The sequence below is a fragment of the Budorcas taxicolor genome, chromosome 17, assembly GCF_023091745.1.
Source record: "Budorcas taxicolor isolate Tak-1 chromosome 17, Takin1.1, whole genome shotgun sequence".
NCBI lineage: Eukaryota > Metazoa > Chordata > Mammalia > Artiodactyla > Bovidae > Budorcas > Budorcas taxicolor.
Window position 1 is genome coordinate 29326876 of NC_068926.1, and position 27053 is coordinate 29353928.

Here is a 27053-nt window from a genome sequence, read left to right on the forward strand (position 1 = left end):
ATTTCAGGCCACACTCAGATTTCTCTAGAATATTCTTTTAAGGTCATTTAGATTTTAAAGTTCAGGATCCAGTCCATGTTTATACATTGTTGTATTTGACTGCCATATCTCTGTGCCTGCATGCATGAACAGTTGTGTCCGACTCTTTGCAACCCCATAAACTGTAGCCCTCGAGGCTCCTCTGTCCATGGGATTATCCCAGCAGGAAACCTGAAGTGGGTTGCCATTTCCTCCTCCATGGATCTTCCTGATTCAGGGATTGAACCTGTGTCCCCTGCAGCTCTTGCATCGGTAGGCAGATTCTTTGCCACTGAACCACTTACGAAGCCTACCATGTCTCTGTTCTTGTTAAGTCGTGTCTGTCTCTTTGAGACCCCATAGACTGCAGCACACCAGGCTTCCCTGTCCTTCACTGTCTCCCGGAATTTGCTCACACTCATGTCCATTGAGCCGGTGATGCCATCCAGCCATCTCGTCCTCTGTCACCCCCTTTTCCTTCTGCCTTCAGTCTTTCCCAGCATCAGGATCTTTTCTAGCAAGTCGGCTCTTCGCATCAGTTGGCCAGAGTATTGGAGTTTCAGCTTCAGCATCATTCCTTCCAATGAATATTCAGGGATTTTTTTCCTTTAGGATTTACTGGTTTGATCTCTTTGCAGCCCAAGGGACTCTCAAGAGTCTTCTCCAGTACCACAGCTTGAAAGCATGAAGTGTTAAGCATTCAGCCTTCTTTATAGTCCAACCCTCACATGAGTACTGGAAAAACCATAGCTTTGGCTCTTTGTTGGCAAAGTGAAGTATCTGCTTTTAATATGCTGTCTAGGTTTGTCATGGCTTTCTTTCCAAGGAGCAAGCATCTTTTACTTCCATGACTGCAGCCAACCATCCTCAGTGATTTTGGAGCCCAAGAAAGGAAAATCTATCACTATTTCCACTTTTTCTCTACCGTCAGAGCCTTTAGCAGAGTCAGTGAAGCAGAAGTAGATGTTTTTCCAGAATTCCCTTGCTTTCTCTATGATCCAATGGACTTTGGCAGTTTGATCTCTGGTTCCTCGGCCTTTTCTAAACCCAGGTTGTACATTTGTAGGTTCTCAGTTCACGTACTGCTGAAGCCTAGCTTGAAGATTCTGAGTGTAACCTTGCTAGCATGTGAACAGAGTGCAGTTGTGCAGTAGTTTGAACATTCTTTGGCATTGCAATGAAAACTGACCTTTTCCAGTTCTGTGGCCAGTGCTGTTTTCCCAATTTGCTGACATATTGAGTTCAGTGCTTTAACAACATCATCTCTTAGGATTTGAAATAGCTCAGCTGGAATTCCATCACCTCCACTAGCTTTGTTCATAATAATGCTTCCTAAGGCCCACTCGACTTTACACTCCAGGATGTCTGGCTGTAGGTGAGTGACCATACCATCATGGTTATCTGGATCGTTAAGACTTTTTTGGTATAGTTCTTCTGTGTATTCTTGACACCTCTTCTTAATCTCTAAATCTGCTTCTGTTAGGTCCTTACTGTTTCTGTCCTTTATTGTGCCCATCCTTACATAAAATGTTCATTTTGTATCTCTAATTTTCTTGAAGAGATCTCTAGTCTTTCCATTTTATTGTTTTCCCCCATTTCTTTGCATTGTTCATTTAACAAGGCTTTCTTATCTCTCCTTGCTCTTCATTGGCATTCAGTTGGGTATATCTTTCTCTTTCTCTCTTGCTTTTTGCTTCTCTTCTTTCCTCAGCTATTTATAAAGCCTTCTCAGACAACCACTTTGCCTTCTTCCAGTTTTTTTCTTTGGGGTGGTTTTGGTTACTGCCTCCTGTACTGTGTTACAAACCTCCATCCATAGTTCTTCAGGCACTTCGTCTATGAGATCTAATCCCTTGAATCTATTCATCATGTCTACTATAAAATCATAAGGGATTGTATTTAGGTCATACCTGAATGGTTAGGGGTTTCCCTACTTTCTTCCATTTAAGCCTGAATTTTGCAATAAAGCTCCTGATCTAAGCCACAGTCAGCCCCCATTTTGTTTTTGCTGACCCTATAGAGCTTCTCCATCTTCAACTGCAAAGAATATAATCAGTCTGATTTTGATATTGACCACCTGGTGATGTCCATGTGTAGAATCATCTCTGTGTTGCTAGAAAAGGGTGAGAGTCCATCTTCTATTAAGCCAGAGAAATTAAGGAAATTTGCATAAATGTACAATAATACCACTTTTCTAAATATTTTTATAATTTTTGGAAAATATACATATTTTCAAAAAAGTGTATTTTTTATGTTAACCTATGACAGCTTTAGTTACTTTTACTTATAAGGGATTCAGTTCAGTTCAGTCACTTAGTTGTGTCTGACTCTTTGCAACCCCATGAATCGCAGCACGCCAGCCCTCCCTGTCCGTCACCAACTCCCAGAGTTCTTCCAAACTCATGTCCATCGAGTCGGTGATGCCATCCAGCCATCTCATCCTCTGTCATCCCCTTCTCCTTCTGCCCCCAATCCCTCCCAGCATCAGAGTCTTCCAATGAGTCATCTCTTCGCACGAGGTGGCCAAAGTACTGGAGTTTCAGCTTTAGCATCAGTCCTTCCAAAGAAATCCCAAGGCTGATCTCCTTCAGAATGGACTGGTGGATCTCATCCTCGGTCGTCCCTTTCTCCTCCTGCCCCCAATCCCTCCCAGCATCAGAGTCTTTTCCAATGAGTCAACTCTTCGCATGAGGTGGCCAAAGTACTGGACCTTCAGCTTTAGCATCATCCTTCCAAAGAAATCCCAGGGTTGATCTCCTTCAGAATGGACTGGTTGGATCTCCTTGCAGTCCAAGGGACTCTCAAGAGTCTTCTCCAACACCACAGTTCAAAAGCATCAATTCTTTGGTGCTCAGCTTTCTTCAAGTCTAACTCTCACATCCATACATGACCACTGGAAAAACCATAGCCTTGACTAGACGGACCTTTGTTGGCAAAACAATGTCTCTGCTTTTGAATATGCTATCTAGGTTGGTCATAACTTTTCTTCCAAGGAGTAAGCGTCTTTTAATTTCATGGCTGCAATCACCATCTGCAGTGATTCTGGAGCCCCCCAAAATAAAGTCTGACTGTTTCCACTGTTTCCCGATCTCTTTGCCATGAAGTGATGGGACCAGATGCCATGATCTTCGTTTTCTGAATGTTGAGCTTTAAGCCAACTTTTTCACTCTTCTCTTTTACTTTCATCAAGAGGTTTTTTAGTTCCTCTTCACTTTCTGCCATATGGGTGGTGTCATGTGCATTTCTGAGGTTATTGATATTTCTCCCAGCAATCTTGATTCCAGCTTGTGCTTCTTCCAGCCCAGAGTTTCTCATGATGTACTCTGCATAGAAGTTAAATAAGCAGGATGACAGTATGCGGCCTGATGTACTCCTTTTCCTATTTGGAAGCAGTCTGTTGTTCCATGTCCAGTTCTAACTGTTGCTTCCTGACCTGCATATAGGTTTCTTTAATAAGTAAATATTTTTAAATTTTGTTTTCCTTTCTAATATGATAAATTTTAATAAAGAACTCATTGTAAAAGCAAAATTCTTCATTTTTATAGTATACAGAATCTTAAGACAGGAAATTTAACAATCACTGTCCTTTAGGATTTATCACCTTGTTCATTTACTTTCCCTGTCATGATAAATTCTTGACTCTTCAATATATTTTGTGTTTATCCTTTATGCGTTAAAAGTTATAATTTTATTTTTAATCAAAATTAGTATTATACATGTTTTATTAGATGTTAATTATTTTTATTGTAGACTTAATTCATATGTATCTTACTTTACAGATTATAAACACAAGAAAACAATATAATAAACAGATTTTTCAACTAACAGAAGAACTTTCAGCCCTTCAAATGGTATGTTAGAAAACTGTTAACATTTTCTTCTGAATATTGCTTATTTTAAAGGTCAAGATCACATTATTGAGCATCCATTTATTCAGAAGATAGTCATTAATGCAGGGCCCGAGATAGATGCTAGGAAAAGAGAAAAAATCAAGATAAACATACTACCTGCAATCTTGGAACTTATGGTCTGGTAAGAAAGATGGATGACATTTATCACGTTTCAATATGATTACCTTTTTTTGACAAAGAATGCATAGGGTACTGCTGAAGCATCCAAGTACAGTTGCTGCCACGTGCTGGGTTCATCTGAGAGGTCAGAAAAAAGAAAGAATACATAGCAGTGGGAAGGAAGAAAGTCTTCCAAAAAGAAATGAGTACTGGGGGATGGGTAGGCAAAGAAGGAAGAGGAAAGAGTACTTGTGTAACTCGAGGTGGGATTAAATATATACATTTAAATTTAACTCGAAGATTTGATGAAGTGGAATTTAATAACTTTGTTCACAGGAGCATAAAAGTAAAACAGTTTCCAGAGATTAGAAAGATTGTCATTTCCAGTTTTGCAAACTCATCTTTTCTGAATCTCTATGTCATTTTTAATCTTTCTTACAAAATTTATCAATGAATTATGTCTGGTAATAAGTGTAAGACATCACGTATGCCTTCTTTTCTATCTTCTTGTCTTCCTTCTTGCTCCCTGCCTCCCTTTCTTTGTCTTTCTCCATGAAAGTCTTATCTTTTCAAGTAGCTTGTAAGTACTTCACAGTAGCAAAATGTTATGCTTTACTTTATTTTCTCCATTACTTAATACAGTATTTTGCACGATGTATTTTCAGTAAATAGTTACTGACTAATTGATATTTAAACACCTCTAAAAGAATGATCATATTTTTCGACATTCTAGTCTAGGATTATTTAATAGATGTAAACTCTGGAGGGACAAGAACAGTATTTCTTTCTATGTAGAAATAGATACTATATAAAGTCTGCAGAGATTTTAAAAATAATTGATAGCTATGTAACAATCAGAGCTATATAAACTCACTTTAGAGTGAAAAGTATAATTTCAGTGTGTCTTAAGAGATGCTTCTTAGGATTTATAGTAAAACATTCATAGCTCATAACTAAGTGGATTTTTCTAAAGATATTAAATATTATCTGATGTCATATTGGTTTCGTTAAAAAAGCTGTACTAAATGGAGTTTTTTAAATGTTAATCACTTAGAGGTATGCTTTAAGTACGACATGTTCAACTACTTTTAAAAAGCACATTTTCTCGGAAACTCAGACTGCAGTTTGAGGCGTAATAAGCTGATGCTGACTATTGATTTCTATTCTTCATTACGAGTTTTACCCTGTATGCTATAAAGATGAAGTTAGGGAAGTTAACCATACTTTAGCTAACCCAACCTAAGTTATGCTTGCAGGAAAGAGAAAACCTTATATTTTAGGGTATTGTGCAGATTTTTTGGATAGGCATCACTGACTCCATGTACATGAGTTTGAGCAAGCTCTTGGAGTTGGTGATGGACAGGGAAGCCAGGCACACTGCAGTCCATGGAATTGCAAAGAGTTAGACGCAACTGAACTGAGCTGAAGAAAAGATCAGAGTCAGTTTTATCTCAAGCCATGTACCCCCTTTAAAGAGCAATGTAACAGAATTTCTCTTGAAATACTCAAGGTTTTACTCCTGCCAAGTAGCAGAGGTTTTTGTTAATCTATAGCAAATGAGGGAGAGGATTGGTTATAAATTCCCAAATTCATACAGGTAATTTGAGACATTCATTATAATCTTTTTTAGATCCATTATCATGGCTTATATGATAATCAGTGTGATATTGATTCTTAATATTTATTGAGATTATCTTTATGATACACTTTGGGGGTATGATTTTGAAAATACTCCACAAGTACCTGAAAAAATTTCTAGTATCATTTGGTTGTTTCTTGTCCAAAAGGTAGGAATATTGGTGGTGATTAATAGCAGATATCTGCTAAAATTTTTAGACCAGTGAAACTACTCTATATGATGCTATAATAGTGGATATATGTCATTATAAATCTTTTCAAACTCACAAAGTATACAGCACCAAAATTGAACTCTAAACTGTGAACTGTAGGTGATAATGATGTATGATGTAGGTACATCCATCAGTTTTAACAAATGTACCACTACTATTGCAGGATGTTAATAATGGGAGAGGTTATCTATGTATGAGGGAAGGAAGTATAGGGGAAATCTGTAACTTCCCCTCAGTTTTACTGTGAACCTAAACTGCTCTAAGAAATAGTCAATTAAAAAATTACATGAGATGGGTATGAACATAGGAGAAATCCCAAATTTCGTACCACAATACTACCTTTTCATAGATTAGCAACTTACTACATAAATGTATCTTACACAGTAAGTTCTCTCTTAATAAAAGATAAATTTAGATTAATTATCTGATTTATTTTAGAAGCTTTAAAAACATTTTTAAGCTTTCTTACTTTGTATTATAGTTTCAGATGAACAGCGAAAGGACTCAGCCATAATATACATATATCCATTCTCCCCCAAACTCCCCTCCCATCTAGACTGTTACATAACAATGAACAGAGTCCCATGTGCTATACAGTAGGTCCTTGTTGGTTATCCATTTTAAGTATAGCAGTCTATGTTGTACTTTTGTAAAATATAATTATGATAAAGATAATTGAATATTAGCAGTGTGTTGTCAGCAAAGCAAGTTCATTCATAGCATAATGGTAGAAAATAACCATACCCATTCTTAAAAATAGAGAATAGCTATGAAGAGCCATTGTTAGAATGATTGTTGTTAGTTTCAGTCTCATTTGCAAAACTTTAAATTGTATTGACTATTGATGAGCTTGTTTGATTTTACTGATTAAATCTTTCAAGCCAGTAACCTGGTACTCTGTGACCACCTAGAAGTGTGGAAAGGAGGGGACATGTGTATACTTATGGCTGATTCCTGTTAATTGTATGGCAAAAACCAATACAATATTATAAAGCAGTTATCCTCCAACTAAAAATTAAAAAAAATAAACTTTCAAGCCAGAAATGTTTTCTGTTCATGTTAATAAAATGTTTAGCTATATCAATTTGCTGTTTACAAGATTTATGAAAGAAAATTAACCATTCTAGAATTTATATATCCATGTACATTTTAGGCCAGAGGTTATCCCTGTGGTGGTGTGCCACAGTATAGTTCTGTCACCTTTTTAAAATATGTGATAAGAGTATATGAAAAGGAAAACTGTAATATGAGGTAGGGGTTTCATTTATTTATCCCTGGAATCCATCAACCTCTGTATTCCATCTAGGATGTTTACCTAGAACTCACTGGCTTTCTACACCCGAGTTGATTTCTGAAATCCTGAATAGGTAGCTTTTGAAGTTTGAGTTTTTAAAAAAAAAAAAAAAAAATGAATATGATCTTCTTATATAGATAGGGTAAGTGTGATATTTCTCTTATAAACAAATTGTTTTCCTTTTCCATTTCCCCCCATTTTCCTTAAGGTTTTACAACTGTGTTTATTTAAAATATGCTTTTAATTTATAGGAGTGTGCTGAAAAACAAGATCAAATCGAACGAGCCATCAGGGAGAAAAAAGCAGTGGAAGAAGAACTAGAAAAGGTAAAAAGAAAAAGGAAAAAATAACTACCTAAACCCAACTGCAAATATTCAACATTACTGTCTGCTTTCATCATACTATCTACTAGCAACCCCTATGTTATAAGTATTCTCCTGGTGAGTTCTTTTATTTGCTTGGAATATTTTCAGAATCTGCATTTGAATACTGATATTGCCTATATACATTTCTTTATAAGAGTGGCCTCATTTTTTTGAACTTTTTTATGATGTAACTGTATTCCTTGCTTAGACCACATCCCAATATTAAATTTCATTTTGTCTTTCTTTTTTTAAAATTTCTACCAACTTTTACTGGGTTTAGGCCATCTGTAAACATAGCAGGTATATATAAACAAAAAATTATAAATTGCTATGATTTTTACCTTTTAAAAGTACAGATTTTTATTCATAGTTTGGAAAGAATATTTACCCCAGTGGCATTTGAGAAAGAATGTTATAAGAAGTCTATAGTTTAAAATTTACTTCTTACTTAGATAACTTTTTTTTAATTAGCAGCAAATAATCCACTCTTAAAATACCTTGTGGGTAAAAAGGCTGCTGAATTTGATTCAGCACATACTGTGTTTTAGGTGCTGCATTAGGAACTTTCATAGAGAAGTTAAGTAACATGTCCAATATTAAAAAAAAAATAGCATATGGTAGACTCAGGGTTTGAGTTTCAAAGAAGAGCTATATAGCATCAAAAACATGTGATATATCTATATTATTGATGTAAAAAGATTATGAGAACATCAGATAGTAAAAGAGTAATTTACAAAACAGAATATAGTATATAATCCCATTTGTGGGGGAAAATAAGACATGCATCTCATGTTCAAGATAGGCTGTTCATGGTCACCGCTCCTGCAAGATTGATCCCTTCTGAGTCCCCTCTGTTGTGGAATAGGAATAGATCCCATTTAGATTGCCACCTGCCAGCAGGGTTTGGGATGAATTTTCAGTATCATACGGCATAGGTTAAGGAATAGGCTTTACTGGGGAAATGTAAAACCTATGAGACTAAAGGCAACAGATAAAAGAAAAGTCAAAGCTTTCTCTTCTTCCACTCTTCTACAGATAGGTATGCTGTAGTCAGAATGAATAACCACTGCTTCTGAAGTATAGGTGTGTATTTTACTAGCAGGACATTGACATGCTGATACTGTCCTTTTGTAGAGCAGGAGTAACAAAGCAGTCTGGTCAGTGGGAAAAGACATTGGTTACTTGGCCAAGCAGTCTGGATTTGAAGAGTACCTCTGTATAGGGTTTGTCTGAAATGTGATCTGCCTCACATCTGGAGACCTTGCAGTCCATGGAATGTTATAGCCTCTGTGTCATAGGTGGAAGCTCAGTCTCATAGGAAGCAGAACTTGGCTACAACCACTTCTGTTGGGGAAGGGGAAACCTCCATTTCAGCTAAATCAGGGTCTGGTTAACCTAGAGTGAGATTCTGGAGTCACTTTCAGATAGTTCTCACTGCACCACAGCATGTAGCTGTACTTTTGAATACAGCAATACAGAATTGCCCTGAAAGTGTTCATCAAAGAATCAAAGCGATTATCTCCAAGTGGTAACATTTAGAGTATTTTTTAATTTCAGCTGTTTTCAATTACTTACTAACATATTAAAACTATTTGAATAGTACAATGAATAACTTTTAAAAATAAGCAATTATTTTGTATGTCAGTTTTCAGCATTTTATTTTGAAAATGCGAGACAACCAAAATTAATTATTGATGTATTTTAATCTTTTAGTGAGAACAGATGAGCACATCATGAGTTTTTATTTCTTATCATTTATTTCAGTTTCTAAACTGTGTAATTTCTTAAGATAATTCTTTCTGCAAAATAATATACATATAAGCCTCTTCTGCAGATTTACCGTGAAGGCAGAATAAATGAAAATGATTACAGAAAACTAGAAGAAATGCACCAAAGATGCCTGGTTGCCGAGCGTTCAAAAGATGATCTTCAGCTGAGACTTAAGACAGCAGAAAATAAAATCAAACAACTTGAAATAAAGTAAGTTATTCTTTTGCATTTTCAGAATTCATACAATTTTTGACAGATTTTTTAGATTTTTTATAGGATACATAATTACATCTTATGTAGGAAAAAAACCTTTTAGCACTGAACAGAACTTTTTTTTAAGATTATTTTTGAAAGCTAATTTCTTGAGAAAGAAGAGATACAGTACTGAACCATTTTATTCTAAATTTCTTGTTTCTGGCAATTAAATAGGATGTTCATAAGATCTTTTTTTCATACTGACTATACAGCTCTTAGAGCAGCTTGTTTATAATTACTGCTTTTATACTCAGCTTAGAGGTATTGAATATACAATAATTATCATTTTTTATTTATTATATTATCTGTTAAAATGATAAAGTTATAATCTGGCATATCCATTCTGAATATTCCTCTACCTTACCCCCATCCAGAGTATTACTTAATATAGTAAAACTTACGTAAATTGCATGAAGTTTCAATCTCTGTTATAGGGTATATTTAATGTATATTTTAAAAATAAAGAGGAGTGATATCAGCAATATGGCAGAATAAGAGGTCCCAGCCCATTTCTCTCACAGAAACAAATATTTAACAAGCATCCATAGACAAAAGTGCCTTTAGGGGAGCACTGAGATCCATGTAGGAGGTTGTAAAACCCTGGTAGAGCCCCAAAATGAGGAAGCAAGCCTGTGTACCAGTGACAGGCCCTCCAACTGTGGTGTCATCTGTGAACTCACAGCAACCTCATCTTCTGTGGACTTCACTCTAGCCCTGCTTGCCCAATCCTGCACCTAGCCCCTTCCCAAGGAATCCTTCTGGGAACTCTTTATCAATAGGCCTGCTGACTTCAGACCTGACTGTGGCCCCCGGAGCACTCCTGTTTACCCAGCTGCAGTTCCACTCTCCCACAGCTTGAACTAATGCTGCCCACCGCGAACCAGCCCAGTAACCAGACAGGAGCACTAACAGACCTGCCACACCTGATTGTTCCCCTGGTAACAAGTCTGCCAATCATTGACATGACTGCAGATCCAGCAAAAGCCACACTACATGGATCCAACCCCATTCTACCACAATCTGAGGCAGTCTTACATGCCCAGGAATTCACCCAAGGCAAGCAGAAGCTAATGCCTGTAGATGCCCCCATTATAGGACCACCAGCTCAGACTTAACTACGATCCCTGAAGCAGTCTGTGACCCAGCTCTAGTTTCACTCTACCGTGGTTGAGAAGCAGTTTGGCCTGCCCATAAACCAGCCCAGTGACATGATAGGAGCACCCTTAGAATCCTAGTAGGCATAACATTTGACTGCACCCCTGGTTACAGGTCTGCCAGTCATGGACTGGCAACAACCACATGACATGGTCTCAGTTCCACCTAGCTGAGAACCCAGAGTCAGTCCCATCGGTTCTGAAACGAGGCAAGAAAAGGACTTTAGCTGTCAAAACCAGTCTAAAGACTGGAAGAGGAGTCTGCTCCTTCAAATGCACAGATGGCAACAAAGAGCCAAGCAAACATGACACCACCAAAGCAAACTAATAAGACTCTAGTTCAGTTCACTCACTCAGTCGTGTCCGACTCTTTGCGACCCCATGAATCACAGCACGCCAGGCCTCCCTGTCCATCACCAACTCCCGGAGTTCACTCAGACTCATGTCCATTGAGTCAGTGATGCCATCCAGCCATCTCATCCTCGGTCGTCCCCTTCTCCTCCTGCCCCCAATCCCTCCCAGCATCCGAATCTTTCCCAATGAACCAACTCTTCGCATGAGGTGGCCAAAGTACTGGAGTTTCAGCTTTAGCATCATTCCTTCCAAAGAAATCCCAGGGCTGATCTCCTTCAGAACGGACTGGTTGGATCTCCTTGCAGTCCAAGGGACTCTCAACAGTCTTCTTCAAAAGCATCAATTCTTCGACGCTTAGCCTTCTTCACAGTCCAACTCTCACATCCATACATGACCACAGGAAAAACCATAGCCTTGACTAGATGGACCTTAGTCAGCAAAGTAATGTCTCTGCTTTTGACTATGCTATCTAGGTTGGTCATAACTTTTCTTCCAAGGAGTAAGCGTCTTTTAATTTCATGGCTGCAGTCACCATCTGAAGTGATTCTGGAGCCCCAAAAAATAAAGTCTGATACTGTTTCCACTGTTTCCCCATCTATTTCCCATGAAGTGATGGGACCAGATGCCATGATCTTCGTTTTCTGAATGTTGAGCTTTAAGCCAACTTTGTCACTCTCCACTTTCACTTTCATCAAGAGGCTTTTGAGTTCCTCTTCACTTTCTGCCATAAGGGTGGTGTCATCTGCATATCTGAGGTTATTGATATTTCTCCCGGCAATCTTGATTCCAGCTTGTGTTTCTTCTAATCGACCCCAAACAAATGGGGATCCATGAACTTCTTGACAAAAAATTAAAAATAATTGTTTTAAGGTAGCTTGGTGAATACAGATGCTTAACTAAATGAAATCAGGAAAAAAAACAATACATGGACAAAATGAAAAATTTAACTAAGTGAAACCATAAAGAGAGAACCAAACAAACCCTGGAGTTAAAGAATACAATGAAATTCAATAAAGCGCTTTATCAGCAGACTTGATCATGTAGAAGAAAAATCGACTAACTCAAAGACTGGTCACTTGAAATCAATTCAGTTAGAGGAACAAAACAAAAAAGAATGAAAAAGAGTGAAGAAAACCTACATGACTTATGGGACACCTTGAAGTGAATCAGTGAAAATTCTAGAAGGAGCAAAGATGAGAAAGGATAGAAAGTTTATTTAAAGAAATAACAGAAAACTTCCCAGACCTGGGGAGAGTAATGAACATCCAGATCCATGATGCCCAAAGAAGCACAAATTAGGGTGAACATCAAGAACTTTACTTGACACATTATAATCAAAATGTCAGAAGTTAAAAAAAGAGAACTTGAAAATAGTAAGAAATAAGGGACCCATCACATACATGGGACTCCCCAAATCCCTGCATAAATCTGTCAATGGATTTCTCAGAAGAAATCTTGCAGGCCAAGAGAGAGTGTGTGGCACAGTATATTCAAAGTGCTGAATAACAACTGTGAACCAAAAATACTATATCCTGCAAAGCTGTCCATCAGAAACAAAGTAGAGATAAAAACTTTCCCAGACAAGCAGAAATCAAAAGGGAGTTCATTACCACTAGACTTATGCAAGAAATGATGAAGGGAATTTTTCAAGTTGAAATGGAAGGACACTAATTAGCAACATAAAAACATATGAAAGTATAAACTTTTAGTGGTAAAGGTAAATATATAGTCAAATTCAGAATACTCTAACACTGTAATGGTGGTACATAAATAATTTTTAACTCTAGTATAGAAGTTAAAAGATAAACATTTTTAAATAACAATAGGTACAATATGTGTTCATGTATATATTATATAAAAAGATATAAATTATACACCAATAATAAAATGAGAGAAGTGAAATTATAGAGATTTTTATGTGATTGAAGGCAAATTATTACCAGCTTAATATAAACTGTTTCCTGTAAGCCTCATGCTAATCAACAAAGAAAAAGTGTGTAATAAGTACACAAAAGATAAAGGAATGAAAACATAGTATAAAAATCAACAAGAAGAAGACAAAATAGGAGTGAAGGAATCAAGGAACTACAAAATAGAAAACAGTTGACAAATGGCAATAGTGTTATGGCCTTATCTACTAGTAATGACTTTTAATGTGAGTGGATTGATTCTCCAGTTAAAAGAGGTAGGCTCAATGGATTAAAAATCAAGTTCCAACTGTACTCTGCCTACCTGGGACTGATTTTAAATATGAAGAAGCACACAAACTAAAAGTTAAGAGATGGTGAAAGATAGCCCATGCACGTGGTACCCAAAAGACAGCAGAGATGCCTTACATCAGGCAAAATAGAATTTAAGTCAAAAATTGTCACAAGAATCAAGGCAGTCATTTTATAATGACAAAGGAGTTAATTTGTCAAAAGAAAAGTCATAAAACCATATGCGCTCAAAATCAAAGCACCTAGGTATAGTAACCCAAATATTAAAAGAACTGAAGGGAGAAATAGAAGGCAAGCAGTAATACTAAGGAGCTTCAGTACCTTACCTTCACTAATAGGTAGATCATCCAGACAGAGAATCAATAAGAAAACAGCACATTTGAGCAACGCTAAAGACCAAATAGACCTAGTAACTTTCTATACGATGGCAACACAGTGCGTGTTCTTCTCAAGTATACACAAAACTCCAGAATGGGTCATATGATAGACCACAAAAATAAATCTTAGCCAATTTAAGAAGACTAAAATTATATCAGGTATCTTTTCCAGCCATAGTGATATGAAACTGAAATGCAGTAATAGCAAAACTGAAAAATTAACAGAACAGGTGGAAATTAAATAACACACTCCTGAGCAACCTGTGGGTCAAAGAAGAAATCAAAATGGAAAAAGAAAGTATCTTAAGACAACTAAAGATAGAAACAAAATATACAAAATGTATGGGATGCAGTGAAAGCAGTTCTTAGAGGAAAGTTTACAGTGATAAATGTGTACATTTTGAAAATCATCTCAATAAACAACCCAGCTTTACACCTAAAGAAACAAGAAAAGAAGGGAAAACTAAGCCCACCGTTAGGGAAATGACAAAGATTAGAGCAGAAATAAATCAAATAGAGAGCTGTGCTGTGCCTAGTAGCTCAGTTGTGTCTGACTCTCTGTGACCCCATGGACTGTAGCCCAGTCAGCTGCTTTGTCCATGGGGATTCTCCAGGCAAGAATACTGGAGTGGGTTGCCATGCCCTCTTCCAGGGGATCTTCCACACCCAGGGATCAAACCCAGGTCTCCTGCATTGCAGGAGGATTTTTTACCGACTGAGCCACCTGGGAAGCCCGAGAATACTGGAGTGGGCAGCCTATCACTTCTCCACAGTATCTTCCGATCCAGGAGTCAAACCGAGGTCTCCTGCGTTGCAGGCCGGATTCTTTACCAGCTCCACTACCAGGGAAGCCTGAGAAAAGAGAGAAGACTCAATAAATAAAAATCGGAAATAAAAGAGGAGACATTACCACTGATACCACACAAAAACAGAGGACTATAGGAGACTACAGTGAACAAAGATACATAAACAAGTTGGACAACCATGAAAAAATTGATAAATTCTTACAAATATGCAACCTTATAAAAAATTGAAAATCTGAACAGACCAGTTACTATTAGTGTAAGGCCGACCCCAGGGGCCGTGATTGGCTGCCTCTCCTCTCCCTCCCGCCATGGGGGAGGTCCCTCTGGGAAGGAGCCTCCCAGATCCCAGGGACCAATAACAGCACACTTCGGCAGCTAAAGCCACCCCACCCCAGCCACGAAGAAGGACCTGTCAGCCTGTGACACCTCAGCCGGGGGACGCATCCGAACCCCCGTCCATCTAGCCTGACCATCCTTCGCAACAAACGTGTAAAAACCACCCCCAACACGGTCCGGGCGCGGACTTCCTCGACCTGCCTCGTTCGGGTCCAGGAACCCCGCCCGGGAGCGCTTCCCCATTAAAGCCTGTTAGACACTATTTTTGGTGTCCTGGTCGTCTTTACCTAACATTAAGGAAACTAAATCAATAATCAAAAACCTCCTTGGATTTTTTAAAAGTTAGAACCAAATGGCTTCACTGATGAATTCTTCCAAACATTTAAAGATTATTTAATGTCAAACTCTTCCATAAAATTGAAGAAGAGAAAACATTTCCAAACTCATTTTACAAGGCCATCATTACTCTAAAACCAAAGCAAGACAAACATACTATAAGAAAATAATAAGCTAATATCCTTAGTAAACATAAATGCAAAACTCCTAAAAAGTAAATACTAACAAACCAAATTTAAGAGGATCATAGTGGGATTAATACCTGGGATGCAAGGATGTTTTGACATACACAGATCAATAAATGTAACGAAACACTACATTAAAGAATGAGGTATGAAATTCATATGATCATTTCAATAGATATAAAAAAAGCATTTTACAAAATATAGTATCATTCACGATTAAAAACTCTCGACAAATTAGATGTAGACAGAATGTACCTCTACATAGTAAAGCCCATTTATAACAAGAACACAACTAACATCATACCCAGTGGTGAAAACCTAACAACTTTAAGATCATGAAAAAGACAGGAGTGCCCAGTCTTGCCAGTTGTATTCTCCATAGTACTGTATGTCTTAGAGAAATTAGATTTAAAAAAATAATAAAACATCTAAATTGGAAGAGAAGTAAAATTGTCTTTGTTTATAAATGATATGATCTCATATTTTGAAAACTGGAGACTCAGCCTCAAAGCCATTAGAACAAATACACAAATTCAGTAAAGCTTCAGGATACAGAACCAGCATTCCAAAATCAGTTGAATTTCTATACACCAGCAGCAAACTATATGGAAAAAAATCAGCAATTCCATCTACCATAGCACCAAAAAGAATAAATTACTTAGAATGAATTTATAACCAAGGAAATGAAAAATCTGTAAACTGAAAAACACTGAGGAAATAATTTGACAGTCACAAATAATATAAAGGTGTGTTTATAAATTGAATGAAATAATAATGTTAAAACATCCATACTACACAAAGCCATCTATAGAGTCAATAAAATCCCTATCAAATTCCAATGGTGTTTTCACAGAAGTACAGAGAAATCCTAAAATCATATTGAACCTCCAAAGACTTGAAATAGCCAAACCGTTCTGGAACAAGAACAATAACAACAACAAAAACTGGATGCATCACGCTTCCTAATTTCAAAATATATTACAAAGTTTTGGTAATCAAAACAATACAATACTGGTATAAAACAATGTATAGTTACGGCACAGAGTAGAGAGTACAGAAATAAATGCATACATTTGTGGTCACCTAATGTTTGACAAGGGTGTCAAGAACACACATGGGGAAAGGATAATCTCTTCAATAAATGGTGCTGGAAAAACTGGACATTTAGATGTGGAAGAAAAATTGGAACCTTACCACACACCGTATACAAAAATCAGCTCATAATGTATTAAAGGCTTAAATGTACATTCTGAAATTGTGAAACTGCTAGAAGGAAACAAACAGGGAACGCTTCTTGACATTGGTCTTGGCAGTGATTTTTTTTTTTTTTTCTGGATATGACCCCACAAGTACAGGTAACAAAAGCAAAACTATTCAAATGAAGTTACATCAAACTGAGACCTCCCTACACAGCAAAGAAAATAGTAGAGTACAAAGACACTATGGCATAGGGAAAAATGTTTGCAAATAATACACCTGATGAGTTAATTTTCAAAATATATAATAAACTTGAACAACTCAATGGGAAAAGAAAACAAAAAAAATTGGGCAAAGGATCTGATCAAATTTTTCTCAGAAGACATAGCTGACCAAAGGTATATCAAAAAGCACTTATCACCAGGGGAATGCAAATTAAACCCACAGTGAGGTATCACCTCATACCTGTTAGGATGCCTCTTGTCAAAAAGACAAAAGATAACAAGTATTGACAAGAATGTGGAGAATAGGGAACCGTTCTATGCTGTTAGTGGGAATGTAAATTAGTGCAGCCATTATGGAAAACAGAATGGAGGTGCCTCAAAAAATTAAAAGTAGGACTACCGTATGATCCAGCGATCCTATTTCAGAGTATAGATCCAAAGGCAACAAAATGATTGTCTCAAAGAGATATCTGCATTCCCGTATTCATTGCAGTCAGTATTCTTGACGATAGCCAAGGTATTGGGATAACCTAAGTGCCTGTTTACTAAAGAAAGAATAAAGAAAAGCTGTGTATCTATGGGAATGGAGATATACATCCAGGAATCTCCGCCTTTCTCTTTTACTTTCTTACAAGTAATTTGTTGAAAACCTGGGTTGTTTGTGTTGTAGGGTCTTCTCTCAATTCAGTACAGTTCAGTCGCTCAGTCGTGTCCAACTCTTTGCGACCCCATGAATCGCAGCACGCCAGGCCTCCGTGTCCATCACCAACTCTCGGAGTTACCTCACACTCACGTCCATCGAGTCAGTGATGCCATCCAGCCATCTCATCCTCTGCCGTCCCCTTCTCCTCCTGCCCCCAATCCCTCCCAGAATCAGAGTCTTTTCCAGTGAGTCAACTCTTCGCATGAGGTGGCCAAAGTACTGGAGCTTCAGCTTCAGTATCATTCCTTCCAAAGAAATCCCAGGGCTGATCTCCTTCAGAATGGACTGGTTGGATCTCCTTGCAGTCCAAGGGACTCTCAAGAGTCTTCTCCAACACCACAGTTCAAAAGCGTCAGTTCCTTGGCACTCAGCTTTCTTCAAGTCTAACTCTCACCTCCATACATGACCACTGGAAAAACCATAGCCTTGACTAGATGGACCTTTGTTGGCAAAGCAATATCTCTACTTTTGAATATACTATCTAGGTTGGTCATAACTTTTCTTCCAAGGAGTAAGCATCTTTTAATTTCATGGCTGCAGTCACCATCTGCAGTGATTCTGGAGCCCAAAAAAAAGTCTGACACTGTTTCCACTGTTTCCCCATCTATTTCCCATGAAGTGATGGGACCAGATGCCATGATCTTTGTTTTCTGAATGTTGAGCTTTAAACTAACATTTTCACTCTCCTCTTTAACATTCATCAAGAGGCTCTTTAGTTCCTCTTCACTTTCTGCCATAAGGGTGGTGTCATCTGCATATCTGAGGTTACTGATATTTCTTCCAGCAATCTTGATTCCAGCTTGTGCTTCTTCCAGTCCAGGCTTTCTCATGATGTACTCTGCATATAAGTTAAATAAGCAGGGTGACAATATACAGCCTTGATGTACTCCTTTTCCTATTTGGAACCAGTGTGTTGTTCCATGTCCAGTTCTTTTCTGTGTGTGTATTTTTTCTTTTATTATTTTTTTTAATTTAAATTTATTTATTTTCCGTGTCCAGTTCTCACTGTTGCTTCCTGACCTGCATATAGGTTTCTCAGGAGGCAGGTCAGGTGGTCTGGTATTCCCATCTCTTTCAGAATTTTCCACAGTTTATTGTGATCCACAAGGTCAAAGGCTTGGCGTAGTCAATAAAGCAGAAATAAATGTTTCTCTGGAACTCTCTTGCTTTTTCAATGATCCAGCGGATGTTGGCAATTTGATCTCTGGTTCCTCTGCCTTTTCTGAAACCAGCTTGAACATCTGGAAGTTCACGGTTCACGTATTGCTAAAGCCTAGCTTGGAAATTTTTGAGCATTACTTTACTAGTGTGTGAGATGAGTACAATTGTGCGGTAGTTTGAGCATTCTTTGGCATTGCCTTTCTTTGGGATTGGAATGAAAACTGACCTTTTCCAGTCCTGTGGCCACTGCTGAGTTTTCCAAAATGCTGGTGTATTAAGTGCAACACTTTCACAGCATCATCTTCCAGGATTTGAAATAGCTCAACTGGAATTCCATCACCTCCACTACCTTTGTTTGTAGTGATGCTTTCTAAGGCCCATTTGACTTCACATTCCAGGATGTCTGGCTCTAGGTGAGTGATCACACCATCATGATTATCTGGGTCATGAAGATCTTTTTGTACAGTTCTTCCATGTATTCTTTCCACCTCTTCTTAATATCTTCTGCTTCTGTTAAGTCCATACCATTTCTGTCCTTTCTTGAGCCCATCTTTGCATGAAATGTTCCCTTGGTATCTCTAATTTTCTTGAAGAGATCTCTAGTCTTTCCCATTCTGTTGTTTTCTTCTATTTCTTTGCATTGATTGCTAAAGAAGGCTTTCTTATCTCTTCTTGCTGTTCTTTGGAACTCTGCATTCAGATGCTTATATCTTTCCTTTTCTCCTTTGCTTTTTGCCTCTCTTCTTTTCACAGGTATTTGTAAGGCCTCCCCAGACAGCCATTTTGCTATTTTGCATTTCTTTTCCATGGGGATGGTCTTGATCCCTGTCTCCTGTACAGTTTCACGAACCTCCATCCATAGTTCCTCAGGCACTCTATCTTATCAGATATGGTCCCTTACATCTATTTCTCACTTCCACTGTATAATCATAAGGGATTTGATTTAGGTCATACCTGAATGGTCTAGTGGTTTTCCCCTAGTTTCTTCAAGTCTGAATTTGGCAATAAGGAGTTCATGATCTGAGCCACACTCAGCTCCTGGTCTTGTTTTTGTAGACTGTGTAGAGCTTCTCCATCTTTGGCTGCAAAGAATATAATCAGTCTGATTTCAGTGTTGACCATCTGGTGATATGCATGTGTAGAGTCTTCTCTTGTGTTGTTGGAAGAGGGTGTTTGCTAACTATTAGTCTTTGCCCTGCTTCATTCCGCATTCCAAGGCCAAATTTGCCTGTTACTCCAGGTGTTTCTTGACTTCCTACTTTTGCATTCCAGTCCGCTATCATGAAAAGGATATCTCTTTTGGGTGTTAGTTCTAAAAGGTCTTGTAGGTCTTCATAAAACCGTTCAACTTCAGCTTCTTCAGCGTTACTGGTTGGGGCATAGACTTGGATTACTGTGATATTGAATGGTTTGCCTTGGAGACAAACAGAGATCATTCTGTCGTTTTTGAGATTGCATCCAAGTACTGCATTTCGGACTCTTTTGTTGACCATGATGGCTATTCCATTTCTTCTAAGGGATTCCTGCCCACAGTAGTAGATATAATGGTCATCTGAGTTAAATTCACCCATTCCCATCCATTTTAGTTCACTGATTCCTAGAATGTCGACATTCACTCTTGCCATCTCCTGTTTGACCACTTCCAATTTGCCTTGATTCATGGACCTGACATTCCAGGTTCCTATGCAATATTGCTCTTTACAGCATCTGACCTTGCTTCTATCACCAGTCAACATCCACAGCTGAGTATTGTTTTTGCTTTGGCTCCATCCCTTCATTCTTTCTGGAGTTATTTCTCCACTGATCTCCAGTAGCATATTGGGCACCTACCAACCTGGGGAGTTCCCCTTTCAGTATCCTATCATTTTGCCTTTTCATACTGTTCATGGGGTTCTCAAGAGTCTTCTCTACCCACATGCATATATATCATATCATTTACCTTGTTTCCTGCCCCATGCATTTTTTTAAAAATTAGATCAAGGGGCTTGATCTGATTCAGCTTTCACTTTTTTGCAATAATTGTTTATAAATAGTAACATTTTGGACTCCTGTTTCAATGCACATAATGTGTTGTTATTTTTTATCTTAGCATCTTTCTGACTTGAGCATCATTTGAGGATCATTACCTACATCCATTTCATTAGGAACTTTATTAGCCAAGTTTGAGACAGGAAAAAAGGAGCTACAATATTATGACAGTAAAGGATATTATATATTTCCTATGACACCCAATGGCTAGGGAATGTTCATAGTACTTGATTACCTGGGATTGAAAAGATGGAAATTTTAAAAGATCGGAATAAAAATTAGCAGTATGTTGAAACAATATACATGTCTGGAGGTCTTGTCATTCAGTAATCTATTGTTGAGAAAGTTCAAGAAATATAACCTGTTTATGATAAAATAAAATAAGTTTATACAACTAGAAGTTTATTTTTTTAATTTGAATTGTCTTATTATAATTCATAATTTAGTATAGTCAGCAAATGTCTTCTATAGAGTTGATTAATGATTAAAAGAGTTTTGATTATTACCTGTCCATCTTCCTCATCATTAGCTTTCGTTTGTCCTCTTGAAGTCCTTGATTCTCAGTTTTAGGAATAATTGGAAAGAGGTTTCACATTGACTTCCTTAGTGAGTGATAGCAATTCAGTTTTCTGTTATTAGTTAAGATTGCTAAATGGAGTATATTTGGTTGGTGTAACATACATTGTAAAACCGCACAGTTTAAGTCTACAGTGAAGATAAATGACTCAGAACAAAGAAAACAAGTCTGCAGTATAAAATATGGACAGACTTCTTGACTTCTATTCCAGATCATTAAGTTTAAAGGTTCTTTTTGTTTTGTTTTTTTAATCAGTTCCTCAGAAGAGATATCACGTTGCCAAGAAATGATTCAGAAACTTCAAAATATATTGGAGTCTGAGAGAGAGAACTGTGGATTTGTCAGTGAACAAAGGTTGAAACTTCAGCAGGAAAACGAACAGTTACAGAAACAGACTGAAGATTTGAGAAAGATTGCCCTCGAGGTTCAAAAAAAAGCCAAATTAAAGGTATATTCAAATCTAGTTAGAATTAAATGTGTACCTGTGAAATTCAAAATATAGAGAATATTTACAGAGACCTGTTAAAACATTTTTAAGACCTTTTTTAAAGTCTCATCAGATAGCACTAGATCATAATGCAGAGCATTAACCAGTCTTTTCTGTGTTGCAGAACTTGGCAAGCACACTTGAAAATGATTGCTTTCACTATCCACACACAAAAAAATGCTTTTCCAACCATGAAATGCACTGATATTCCTGCCAAAGCAATTTAAGCAGTGCTAGCAAAACTATAGATAACTTTACGGACTGCTGTCCTCTCTTCTCTCTAAAATGTGCTGTACTCAGTTGCTCCATCATGTCCGACTCTTTGCAACCCCATGGACCTGCCAGGCTTCTCTGTCCATGGGGATTCTCCAGGCAAGAATACTGAAGTAGGTTGCCTTGCCCTCCTCCAGGGCATCTTCCCAATCTAGGAATCGAACCCAGTCTCCCACATTGAAGGCAGATTCTTTACCATCTGAACCACCTAATAGCCACTCAAAAATAGAGCTCTTAAAACTAGCTCTGCAGATAATGGTACATCAGTATGCTCTGAGAACTACTCATAGGTAGTCTAAAAATTCCATGCCAGGGAAAAGGCAAGGGACAAAAGTGTCCTCTGGAAAAAAATTCCCTTTTCTCTCTCTTCCCCACCTGCTTCTTTCTCTAATGCTTATATGGTTTGGCAATAGGGACATGATAACCTGTTCAAGGGAGTTTCAAGCACAGGTATCACCATCAGTATGTTGCCTGCCTTTCCCCAATCTGTGTGACTTTTGTAAAAGTGGCATTAACTCTTTTTTTTAATTTTAGTTGACCTTATTATGTTTCATTTATATATAAAACATAGCTATTTATATTAAATATATATGCATTTTGAATACTGTTTAAAATTTTTAAAAATTATTTAGAACTGTATCAGTTGATTGTATTTGTGTCTGGGGTGTGAAGGGGGAGTCCTTACAAGTGGCATTTACTTTTTATGAGAAAGGTCTATATTTTCCATTTTCATAGTAAGGACATGGGTGCTAGCATTAGTGTTTCACTTTGTTTTTCACTGCTGTGAGGACTCATAAGAAGTCACATCCCAACCTAATTCATATCAGCATATTTTTATTGAATGCCTCCTATTGCAAGTGTCAAACACTGTAGTTATTTATAAAAGATTAAACTCTGAAAAAGAGACTCTCATCATACAAAGAAGCTTGTGCTTTTTTGCTTTAATCTGTGAGGAATCTTTGAAAAACAAAGGGGAAAGATCACACTACCAGATATTTCTTGATATAAAGCTATACAGTGTGTAATCAACAGGAGAGTAATCAACCTGATCAATAGAACAAACAGAATCCAGGGACAAACCCAGTTTTCATAATCACCTCATTATAACAAAGGCACCACAAAAGTTCAGTAGGGAAATAATTATCTTTACAGTAAATATTGTGAGTTCAGCTCGGTCCATATTTTTAAAATAAACCTTGATCCTTATATCACACCATTTATTTAAATTAATTTGAGCTGCCTTGTAGACCTAAATGTGAAATATAAAATGATGGAGCTTCAAGGAGAACCTTCATGATCTTGGCTAAGAAAGAATTTCTTAAACAGAACAAAAAGAGAGCTAATCATAGTGAAAAGGTAGATGAATTGGATTTCTTTAAAATTAAGATTTTTAAGTCATCAAAAGAGACACCATTAAGAGAGTAAAAAGTAGAAGAAAGTATTTATAATACATACAACCAAAAAAGACTCATATCTAGAATATAAAAACTTTTACCAGTTAATAATGAAGTAGTAAGAAAAAAAGTTAAAAAGAAAAAAACAGACACCCCATTTCCAAAAATGAACAAAAAAATTAGTCTATAAAAGAGAATATATGAAAAAAAGTTCAACTTCATTATTTACTATGGAAATATAATTAAAACTATAATGAGGTACTATAGCATGCATACCAGAATGACTGAAATTTTAAAAACTGACAGTATCAAGTGTTGACAAAGTTGTAAAAAATCCAGTATCTTCATTGGTTATTTTGGTTATATAAATTGGTATAGCCACCATTTGGTAGTATCTTTTTTAAGTTGGATATACATACATACTATGCCAAATAATAATAATAAAAATACTAGCTACATACCCAGCTGGTATGAGTGCTTGTGTTCATCAAAATATGTGTACAAGAATATTCATAGAAATTTTAGTCTTATCAAAACACTGGAAATAATTAAAATGTCCATCAATGTGAGATGACATAAATAAATTATGGTATGTTCATACATGGAATAGATGAAAAGAATGAATTGCATCTATAAGCAATGGCATATGAGTCTCACAGACATAATATTGGAAAAAGAAGCCAGACATTAAAAAACTTATATTAATTTCATTATATGCAAATGAAGAACAGGCATAATTACCTATAAGGATGGAATCAGAATAGTGGTTGCATTTTAGTTGGATGAATACTGATTAGAAGGCCACATAAGAGAGCCAGTTTCTGAGGTAGCTAAATCTCGGTGGTGATGCTCGTACGTCACTATATGTATAAAAATTGAGTTGTACCCTTAAAATTCATGTTCAGTATGTCATTGTAAGCTAGAGAGAGGTAAATCTTGGCAGAGGAAGGTAAGTAGAATTATAGATCAAACAGGAGTGGCTGTGAATTTAATGATTATGGAAACTAGGCGATAAGCATATAGGGATTCGTTGTAAAGTTTTTCTGTTGTGTATATGCTTGAAAGTTTCTATACTGAAACATTTCCATAATTTAAAAATGACAGTGTACTTTGAAAAAATCTTAAATTTTCTTATTTTTAAATGTCATATTATAACTTTCATATGGATTAATAACTAAAAACTATTAGTGATCATAGACAGCATTAGTAGGAAATGAAGTTGAATATTTAACTGATAGATGGGAAAGAACTTTGTCAGCAAAACTGAAAAATGGGAGAATTGCAAATGAATAAATATATTGATAAATTTATAAGGTTTTTAAATATTTAAAACAACTTTAAAAATATTTTAAAGAGAAATAACTGGATGAAATAGTTTTAATAAATATGACAGAAGACAAAGATCACACAAGGAGCTTTGAAAAATATGAAAAAAAAATTGTAACCCAATAGGGAAACATGTATGAGATGTGAGCAGAATTCACAAACTAAGAAAAACAAATTGCTAATAAACAAGTTTTTTAAAAGTTTAAACTCTGTATTAATTAACTGCAAAGTTGTCAGTTTGAGTGAATGTGCAGCTGCAGGTGTAAAATGGTAGACATTGAGAGTCTATAAAATTTAGTCATAATAGAATAATTACAGTGTCTTATAATTTAAGGAAGTTCATTGCAACATTATTTGTAATAAATTAAAAACAACGTATCTAGAAATAGACAGTTAAATTATGGTACATTTATAAAGTGCTGTATTGAGTCATCATTAAAAATCATGTTTCCAAATAATTTATAATGTGTTTGTATTGTTATGTCCTAAGTATTTTTTAAAATGAAAAGTGTGCATATATATTTATATATGTTGTAATCCTATATCCACTACTCTCAATTTTAAAATTCATAAATAACAATGATGTAAAAGTTAGAGGTAGTTATCTCTCTGAGACAGAGACTGTATATTTGTCTTTTTAATTTTTTTGTATTTTGCGTAATTTTACAGTATGCTTGTGTTTTGGGGATTGGGTTCTTATAATGGGGGAGAAGGGAATGCATGAATTTCCCCTACTTGATACTGCGTTTAGTCCATCTTTAATTCAGAATAATAACTGATGTTTCTTAGAAAAAAAAAAAGTTCTCCTACCAGAAATGCTCCCCTTATGCCAAGTCTGCGTGTAGCTTGAGAAAAGAATCATTGGTAAATAAGGGACTAGATAGCTGTAATTCTGTTTTATGGAGGAGGGCTGTCAGATAAATTGCTTTGTAGCTGATTCCTTCTTTAACAACATAAGAATCTAGTGCTACACTTTGTTAATTTTCTCCCCCATGAGAAAGTGTGTGATCTTTAGGAGCCAGAAAGATCAAAACAGTTGGGTATTCAGAGGGCAGTTGGTTGAGAACCATAACAACTTATTTTATGAAGTTTTCATTTGATCATAAAGCCACTACTGTCCTTTCTGCCCCAGTTTTTTCTTTTCCTAACTCCTTCCTTCTTTCTGCAAAGGATCTACATATCTTTGTAGTCTACATATCTTTGTGGTCTAAATACTCCTCATAAAAATATAAAATTAGGAGATGTGGTTAGTTTTTAGCAATCCTGTCTATGTGAGTGAATAGTTTTGTGCAAAGGAAGGACACAAAGGAAAAGGGAAAGGAGACCATAAATCTGCTTTTCCAACCCAGCATTCTGAATTGAATCATTAGTGAGACTTTTGTTTTGAAGACAGAGTTGTCTTGGCCCTTATCCATCCTGCATCATTGCAGACCTGTCCAGTTTAAGTTGGAATTGTGTCAACTGAAGGATCTGGGGTTCATTTAAAGACTGAATTTTGATACCTTTATTATGATTCAGATGGTAAAGATGTAATAGTATACGAAAAAGACATGGTCCCATCCTTAAAAACTTATTATTTGCATGGAGGTAGGCAAACTTTAATTGTATCTTTGCAAACTAGTAAGTGTTCTTTAGGAAAAGCATAGGACACTATGAGAGCTTTTTCTAGATAGATAGTAAGAGAATTTCCCTGTAGGAGCAATAAGTTAGTTAAGTTCTAAAAGTTGAGTAGAAATAACTAAGGTAAGCAGGAGGGGAAAGATTATTCTAGTCAAAGGGAGCATGTAAGAAGATCCAGGAATGAGAATGCATTGTGACAGAAACAAAGAGAAGGGAATAATAGTATAACCTAGTCTCATAGAATTAGATAGAGAGCACGTTATCATGAAGGACCTTAGAATAAGGCTTGTCAAGCTGCAGATAGATTTTTCAAATAGAAATGGGGAGTTAAACTAGGCAGGAAGAGTGATAAAACTGTGTAGATGCATAGATCAGTTTTTAATGCATGTTGTGTGTGAGAGAGACAGAGGCAGAATTAAATACTTCCACCTAAGATATCAGAACCTTGGCTTCTCCAGAGAAAGTAGAGATCGAGGCAAGGAAGGATATTCAGTTCAAAATTTGTAAAATTCAGTAATTTAAAAATGTTTTAAATAGAGCAGAAGTCGCAGAGCCTCAGGAGGCTTGCCCAGGAGTAATAATACGATACAAAATTAATAAATCCAAGGTAGTTTTTCCAGTGCCAGTATTTATAAAGTCAGTCTTCTACTTGTGTACCATTTGAGAAAGCAAGGTTAAGAGATTTAGAAAGTGTGCAGCATTGAGCAGAAATAATGAGGACAGAATGTTTGTAG

General features: G+C 36.6%; 1 protein-coding gene across 1 annotated transcript in view; it reads left to right on the forward strand.

Moving 5' to 3' along the window:
- SCLT1 (sodium channel and clathrin linker 1) overlaps window positions 1-27053 on the forward strand; it is a 249471-nt gene that overhangs the window by 142697 nt on the left and 79721 nt on the right. Inside the window, exons 14-17 of the mRNA XM_052655079.1 lie at window positions 3798-3869; window positions 7424-7498; window positions 9372-9517; window positions 21475-21667. Coding sequence (XP_052511039.1) covers window positions 3798-3869; window positions 7424-7498; window positions 9372-9517; window positions 21475-21667 — 486 coding nt within the window. The remainder of the gene's footprint in view (window positions 1-3797; window positions 3870-7423; window positions 7499-9371; window positions 9518-21474; window positions 21668-27053) is intronic.